The sequence below is a fragment of the Pinus tabuliformis genome, chromosome 6, assembly GCF_031772625.1.
Source record: "Pinus tabuliformis cultivar Carrire ecotype Pingquan chromosome 6, CPIR1, whole genome shotgun sequence".
Lineage (NCBI taxonomy): Eukaryota > Viridiplantae > Streptophyta > Pinopsida > Pinales > Pinaceae > Pinus > Pinus tabuliformis.
The window spans coordinates 1312259810-1312268607 of NC_142292.1; the positions used below are offsets into that span (position 1 = coordinate 1312259810).

At 33.8% G+C, this 8798-nt stretch overlaps 1 protein-coding gene across 1 annotated transcript; it reads right to left on the reverse strand.

Moving 5' to 3' along the window:
* Positions 1–519: 519 nt before the first annotated feature.
* LOC149263434 (serine carboxypeptidase-like 42) lies at positions 520–8722 on the reverse strand. Its single transcript, XM_089387804.1, has 10 exons — positions 8135–8722; positions 6570–6680; positions 6389–6481; positions 6212–6304; positions 5443–5528; positions 5065–5352; positions 4209–4342; positions 1182–1274; positions 888–1005; positions 520–773 (listed from the first exon to the last, which is right to left on the reverse strand). The coding sequence occupies exons 1-10, from the start codon at positions 8370–8372 to the stop codon at positions 606–608; spliced, it is 1422 nt and encodes a 473-aa protein (XP_089243930.1). The 5' UTR covers positions 8373–8722; the 3' UTR covers positions 520–605.
* Between the last annotated feature and the right edge of the window lie 76 nt (positions 8723–8798).

Sequence of the window (8798 nt, forward strand, 5' to 3'; positions counted from 1 at the left end):
AAATTTCAACCATAATTATAATAATTATTATTATAATATAAATATTAAAATCCATGTTAACTAAATTATTATTATTATTATTATTATATAAATATTAAAATCCAGCCTAACTAAATAATAATTATTATATAAATATTAAAATCTATATTAACTAAATAAAATAAAATAATAATAATAATAATCAAAAATAATTTCAAACCTAATCCAAACGTAAATAATAATAAAATAGTATAACATGAATGCCATGGCAAAATAATATTAAGACCATGGTGAATACCACAAAACATAACTCACCAATTTAGCATGCCAAAGTCAGATATATAACATTGTCTCCAGACTTAAATGAAAGATGGATTCACTCAACATGGCAGTAATTTATCGTTACTCTTTTGAATAACATTTCATTAGTTATTTGTTCACCAATCATGCTGAAGGCACTTGTTTAGACTCTAGAGTCAAAGCCAGAGTTAAATGGTTTTTATACAATTAAGAACCGAACACATATCATATATATATATATATATAAAATACTTATTTCTGAATATGTTCTTAATGTTTTACAGATTTGCTCTATGTGCTCGAGTAGATTTTAGAGACTCGTTATGCTATAAATGATGGCTTACAGAAGGTAAGCGTCGAGGTAATTGCTTGCCAGATAAGAACCTCCGAAACAAAATCAATGCCCTTTCAGGCTGAGCATAGGGAACCATGTGCGCTGCACCTCTCACTGTCGCATAAACAAGCTGTTCATATGCTTCAGTCCATCCACCCACCTGCAAAAGTCAAAAAATCCAGCAACTAATGTATTGCCTTTGGAGACAGTCTTTCTAAATATTTAATTTTCAGTTTTCCTGTTCTGTAATATTCCCAAAGAATGGGTTTCTTACCTGTCCATGAGCATACCAAGCACTATACGGCATTATAGGTCGGAGGTTCGAATCTTTAGCGAGCTTGCTCATCTGACTTCTGGTTCCGGTTAATGGCACCACTGAATCTTGATCTCCACTGAAACTTTCATTTCCATGTATTAGAATTAAAAAGTAATGTAACATTTCTACACAGTAAAGAAAAGAAATTTATTAAACATCATGTAATAAGTTAATAATTAACATAGCCTTAAACATAGAGTCAGAATAGTAAGTGTCAGAGTAATATTGATTCCATGAAGGGAGGAACTGTACCTGAAGATCCATACACGTAAACCCTGCTTCAAAAGGTTGGAAAGTATGGGAAGCATGTTTTGCAATTGATCTTCGAATTTGTAATCAACAACCCTAATTACATATGCGAAACAACAATTTATCACACATCATCAGACAGACCGATTAATTATTCTTAACAAAGATTCTTTGTCACACTTCATCATCAACAAAACATATTAGAGGACAGCACTAAGTAGTGATTACAATTCATGATTAAGGTTGAGAGGGTTGTTTTTATGTTCTAGGGATAAAATGGATAGGAAAAAAGGAATTTAAAAAAATCATGAACCACTCTAGTGGGTTGAAAAGAAAGCAATAAAAAAGTCATGTATTTAAAAATGCATAAAAGTATGGAAAAATAACAATTTTAATTAGAATGGTATAATTTAGTTAAAAAAAACATAGTTTAAAAAAGATTTTAGAGGAAAAAAAAAAGTTATGAAAAATTTAGAAAAAAAACTTTATTTGATAAAATATTTAGACTTTACTCAAACCAAATATAAAGTCAAAAATCTCTTACTCCCTTAAGAACAACTACCAATGTATCTTAATCGCATATTTTGAAATATTTAAGATTCTCGAAACAAATTACAATGAACACTTGACTTGTGAAGTCCAAAACCCGCTGAAGTGATGTAAGAGGCCCTAAGAAAAAGTTCAAAACCTCCTCAAGTGAGGTAAGAGCATTGGCTTCTTCCAAGGCTAAAAATAATAAACTTATTAAATAACTAGGTATCGTGTAGTAAATCAATGATTAGTTTATTGGTTTTATATTTAATCGGTTAGATAATACATTATTCTTATACCATAAGTAAAAACAAAAACAGTAAACCAACCATTAACTTACTACATAATACCTAATACCTATATCAAGACACAAATATACCTTTAATATGGAATATCATGCAGCAGATATTAAACCACCTAACGAGCACCTGAATTCTCCAGGACATATTATATTAGACAGCACAGGAGCAGCATTTAGTATAGAATAACTAAGTTGGTCCTGTGAAAATATACAAGTATCGTTTTTGAAAGCGAATACAGTTGCATTTGATTAAGCATGTCAGGCACGCATGCAGAAACAATGTGCATGGCTTTGAAAGCGACAATAAATTAAGGAATTTATTTGCAGCAAGTGATAGGCCCTCGAAAATGGTATAACAGCTCTGCAAAGGAGAAAGGGAGGCTTTCATTTTATATTCCTGGAGACTCTATCCAGACGAATGAACTTGGCCATGACCATTGACCACCTTGGCCCGCGCTCAAATTGCACAGAGCTTTCCATTGACAACGACTGCAGCTGCTGTAAGTCGACTGCCAATATAATTATGTCTGCTCGCAATTAAAGTTTGAGCACACGGCCGCTTGCGTATGAGAAAAGGCAGGGAAGCCAACGGTGGGGACGGCACTGCAAAGACTTTATCAGAATTGTACACAAAAAAAATAAATAAAGGAGGAGAGCAGATGATTGCGATTTGCCCCTCGTCTGCCAATGGGAGGACATTGTAATAAAAGCTTACCATAATCGAGAAGCCCAAAAGTTTTTATAAATTTTGTTGCGCGCCTTTAAAAGCTCCGGCGACAAAGCCAGATGCCCAGCCGTTAATGGCGATTGAAAAATTAACCCATAATCACGCAGCCCTGAGCGCCCTGTATTAATTAACAGGCACGTCCAGCAGCAAATATGCATTAATGATGCTCGTGATCTGAGCGGGTTTATAATAGCATTGATGGGGGACCTTAGGCATCATATAGACACAAAATTATTATTATGAAATTGTAGAGTGTAGGGCACGTCCAGTAGCAACACATTTGTGAATATGCATTAATGATGCTCGTGATCTGAGTGGGTTTATAATAGCATTGATGGGGGACCTTAGGCATCATATAGACACAAAATTATTATTATGAAATTGTACATTGTAGGGCACCTACAGTATAGATTGTCCTGAATTTTGAGCCAAAAAAGTTGACAGCAACTCTTCAGTGAAAGAGACAGTTCAGAAATAATAGTGTTTTTGGACAATTCTATTTTATGTACATTACACAGATTCATAGAGCAGTGGACACTGTACACAAACATCATTTTCAAAATTGATTCAAAATCATAAACATTGGGTAGGATCATTACACTGAAATTGATTCAAAATCATAAAGATTGGGTAGGATCATTACACTGAAATTGAGATTTTGAAATTTTTAGGGTTTTATTTCAATTTTAAAAAATTTAGTATTAATTAATTTATTTTATATAAAAAATATAATTTAATTAATTGTTTAATTATATATAGTCAAAAACAATTTTAACAACAAAAATTAAAATGTAATAAAAAATTCAAGTGGTTTGGACCAAAAACTCTAATACATATAATAATTAGACAACTACTCCAATACTTATAATAACAACTAATTATTATAGGTATTGGAGTAGTTGTCTAATTATTATTTATATTAGAGTTTTTGGTAGGAACCATGTGAACTTTTTTTTGTTGTTAAAATTGTTTTTACTATATATATAATGATTCAACACTTTGAAAAATCTCTAAAACCCTAGAATTGTGAAGAGTTCACACATTAAACTTATAATTCCAACAAATATTTTTTTAATACTATGCAAATAAGACAAAAATATATCTGAAAAGCCCCCAAATTTATAACAAATAATTCAAAAAAATTAACCCCATCTACCTTTTTTCCTAGACAAGTAATTCAAAAAAAATCAAGCCCATCTACCTTTTTTCTAGACAAGTAATTCAAAAAAAATCAAGCCCATCTACCTTTTTCTAAATTTTAGCATTAAAAAAATGTTTGAATTTTAAAAACCTTAAACTTCCAAATCACAGAGATGTAATCCTTCTTTCTCTGCTTAAAACTTGTACTTCACACCAGGCATTAATGACAAATCTCTCTGTGCTTCAAGCTTTTTCACCAAGTTTGCCAGCATTGATGGTTATCTATTTATAAATTGCATTTTCTGTCATAAAATGAATACAGAAGGCGTACCCACTGCAAGCTTCCCACGAGTATGGAAGGCGTGTAATGTTTGCATGGAGAGCTTCTTGAACTTGGCGCCGGTTGAAATAGGACGTTATCTCATCGTCGATACACACGTCGATCCCGTCCACCCTATGCGTCATCTGCTCAAAACATGGTAGCTCACCATTAAATGAATACATGCAGACACTCAGATTCCGTTTCGAATTTCCAACTTTTTAAACTGTTACTGTATTCGTTTGATTTCTTCTCGTTTTGGATTTGTCAAAATACAAAAAACAAAAGTACAATAATAACCATAGTGTTCAGATAGTTAAAAAATTATTTATTTTTTTCATCAATTTGAAATTTGATATATTGATAATATATTTTTTAAAATTTTAGGTAATTCATCAGAGTTAAATTATATTTCATTAAAATTGAGTAGGGAATATTATCCAAAAACAATTTTTATTTCGTTAAAATATATATTTCAATAAAATTTTATAAAATTCATTTTCATTTTTATTGAATGAATTTTTTTTTTTTAAAAACAACATAATAACGCAAAACTCAAAAACATTTAACTAAAATAAAAACCTATCCCTTTATAAATAAAAGTGACAAAAACTATCCCACTACTAAATAACCAGTACAACAACTATCCCACAACTAAATTATAACAAATCTAGGACTAAAAAAATAAAAAAATCAATTGAGTTTTTTTTGCCATATCTTCGTTTAATCTACACTATTCAATATCAGCAATATGATAATACTTATCGACTTAAATGTTATATTTTACTGCATACTGTTACAGTTATTACATGGTTTTTAAATAAATACTTAAATTCCAGAATATAGACCTCTGGATGAGACTACTTACCAACTTACGCAGGAGCAACGCCTGTCGCGCAATGGGAGGGGGGCAGATATCCAGCGTAACGTCGTACATGTTGATGTTACCACCGACCTCGTCGCGCGCTGCGCCGACGAAAAACTGGCAGCTGCCCACCTGTGTCTCATCGTCGCCGTTGCCGTCGTCTACACCGTTGTTAAAGTCGCAGGCCGACGTAACGCCATGGTAGGTTTTGTCGGAAATAAGGCCATGCGACCACAGGAAAAAATAGGTCGCGGTCGTATCGATGCCATAGTTCAGTAGAGGATTGCCAATCTGCAACAAAAGGGAGCCCGGAAGTTCATGTTAGCCGCGGCATTAAATGTTAGAAGAATGGAGAGATTCCGTCGTGGAAAGTTGACGTACCGTGATGGCTCTGAGATTGAATTTATATCCACCGCGATTCGTGTTGTGTCTCAGAATTTTTTCTGCTAGTTGCGGTATATAATGCCCTGAGAAGCGACAGAAAAAGAATGGGTTGGTGAGTAATTTATGAAAAATCGAATAGTCAAAAGGCAATAAATAAATGCCTTGCTAATGAGCAGTAAATGTGTGGGGTTGTATTGTATATATTTACCCAAAATTTAATAGTGGGAATATACAGTCTCGTCCATTTATTGCCTTTTAGTAAAGCCAATAATTTTCAGCCTTGTCAAAATTAATTTTATTCAATTATATATAAAAAACATGCTACTATATATACTGTAGATTTGAGGAATATCCTAGAATATCCTAAAATCCAATGGTAAAAAAATGTTTCTGTGAAGATTCCTGGATAATTCCATCCCTCTTATGATGCTCAAAATCCAAGATCTGCACTTCAACATAAAGATGTCCTATAAAACATAATTATATTAACCAATGTACTTGATATATGTTGGTCCTCATCATTTTTTACATGATATTATTTAGTATTAATTTACATAATAATTTTAATAAAAATATTCTAAAAACTTTTTTTAATTATAAGATAAAGATTTAAGTTTAAAAAAATACCAAATATACAACTATCCGTATAAAAAAATTGCGATTTCTTAGTAATTTCAAAATTACGATGTTTAACATATATAGTCAAACAACCAATTAAAACTGGTCCAAATAAAAATAAAAATAAAAACAAAACATTGGGAGGTACCTGCGTAGCTTTCTCCGGTGATGACCAGGTCCCGGGTCTTGTACTCTGGAAACTTTTCGTACCATTTGAGTAGAAATGTCAAGGTCTCATTCGCTGTTTGATGGATACAAAGCGGGCGGACGTATTATGGTTCCAGTTCCAAAAGGGCAAAAACAAATGTGGAGGACAGATACATACCCACTCTTTCGTCGTTGTAATTGTAGGGTGATGTGCCATTCGAATAAGACCACCCCACTCCAGCGGGAGAATCCAGGAAAAGAAGATTTGCCACTGCCAAAACAAAAATAGTACTCAGAGCATATCGAAAAGATTTGACCGAAAACCAAATGGTCACTGCTTCGAAAAAATGCGTGCGTACCTTTATTCCAGGAATGCGGATTTCTCTTCAACCCCATTCGGCCCCCACCGCGGGGATAAAACGGCCCTAGCTCTGTAAATGCTCCGCCGCCTATGGAAGAACACCCCGGTCCTGCAAAACGGAGCCAATTGATCCACAAAATTTCGCCCACACCTCTAGAGACAATGAAATCTAAACATAATATACCAATTTATTTTTTGGGTTCGAAAAAAAATGGATTAATTTTTTTTTTTTAATCTAAAATCAAAATTTTCATTTTTTTAAAGCTAAATCTTCATATTTTGTTATCCAAAATATATTTTCAATTACATATATAGATTTAATGTTATAAACAACCCCTAAAGCACCAGGAAATATAAACTTCAATTAACCTATAAAAGAAAAAGAAATTTATAATTTGAAAAACACAGAAAACTTCGCCTATGCTTGAAATATTTTTCCTGAGTCCTTATATAATTTTTCACACAATTTATCCCTTCTTTTTATTCGTATGCCAAATATTATCAGAGAGAAGTGCCCAAAAGTAAATAAAACTTCAGTCTCTTCATATTATTTTTTTCCAGGGAGAAATCGAGCCACTGGATTGAATGTAAGAAATTCATGGGAAGCCCTGTAGTGTAATTTTTATAATCAGAATATTTATAAAAGCAGAGGCCACAAGATCATGGTACATTGAAACTTTTATGCTCTTGTGGATCAGCACTTACAACGAAAAGATGTACAAAAATAGTTAAAAATGGATCCGTTCATACAATCAAATATAACACAAAAATAGTTAAAAAGCAAAACGGATCAGTTTTTACAATCAAATATAACACAAAAATAGTTTAAAATGCAAAAGATTCATTGTAAGAAAAACACAGAAACCTTAACTTCTTCCTCGGACATACCTTACCAGAAACATTTTTTTCTCTGAATCAACATTCTTGCAGGTTCAATGTCACTGAATAACAGAGAAAATGCATTCAACGTACAAAAATAAATGAAACTTTAATCTGTTGATATTTTTTTCTGCCAGGAATCGAGAGCCTCGACTGAATCAGAGGGCATCCAGCTTCAATAAGAAATATTTCATTCATTTAATTCAAACCATGTAATAGTGCAAAATGAATTTTTGTAAAAAAATTTGTGTTCATCAATTTAATTTTTGGAAAAGAATTGTGTTTATCAATGAAGTTTGTTCTACATTTTGGGCAGGCACTTTATTTATCAGAAATATTTATAATAGACCTTCAATCCATCACAACAATGAGGGGAGTGTCCACCCAAATGTAAAACTAAACTCTAAAACACAGTTATTATAAAATTAAACTAATAGTTAAATTGAATTACCAAAATCCACCATCATGCCAGGGATCAAGATGATGAGTAGAGTATCCACCCAGATCATGAGTGGAGTGTCCACTAAAATATCCGCACTATTATTCACCCATTAAAATGATGAGTGAAATATCCATCCAAATGATAAAAAACTAATTAGCAAACGCCGTTATTTTCAAAAAAAAAAAAAATCTACCTGACATTAATCTAACAGTTGAATCGAATTACCAAAATCCACCATGTACCTCCATTAAGCCAGAGGGCGAGAGGGAGGGAGCTGGCGTTCCGCTCCGCTTCAACAAAATAATAAAAGAGAGCGGTGCCCACAGCTTCATCCACGGTCACATACCCAGAATACTGCTTGAACGAAACCAGAGGCTGGCCAGGCAGGCGGGTGACCAGATCTTCCCTGGGAGCAGCCATAACAGAAGCAATGGCCAGCAAAAAGAGGGCCATCCGCCGGGCCCAAATCCCACTTCCCATATTCCTTCACAGCTCAGGCCTGCAACGATTTTAGCTCGTGAGCGCACAAGAATTAATGGGCATGGGGCATTTTCTTTGCCCTCTCTCTCTTTCTGTCTGAGTAGAGGGTGAAGTTGAACAGTAACTTTATGTTCGGAGAAACAGTTCGTACGAATCCCGTTTGAAATCACCACCTCGAATTCTCACCCGCACTGCCACTGCCACTGCCACTGAGACTGCTGCTGTTACGGCTGTGATCGTATTTAATGCAGTGGGAAATGGATCGATCGAATCTGGCTTTTCATATACTCTCTGACAGGGCCCCAAAATTGAAGGATTTAATGGGGGCGTTTAGAGTAGGTAAACTGTGAATCGCCCGTGGCTTATGCGGAAATATCTGCCGTGTTAATTGGGCGGTTAAAGGAAAGTTCTCCCTCCACATTCGAG

Bases quoted from the DNA above. Each gene is read 5' to 3' on its own strand.
- LOC149263434 (XM_089387804.1), bottom strand. From the start codon at position 8,372: ATGGGAAGTGGGATTTGGGCCCGGCGGATGGCCCTCTTTTTGCTGGCC. The intron at 5,529-6,211 runs GTACCTCCCAAT...GTCGCTTCTCAG, and splicing joins CACCGGAGAAAGCTACGCAG to GGCATTATATACCGCAACTA. The intron at 774-887 runs GTAAGAAACCCA...TGACTTTTGCAG, and splicing joins CTTGGTATGCTCATGGACAG to GTGGGTGGATGGACTGAAGC.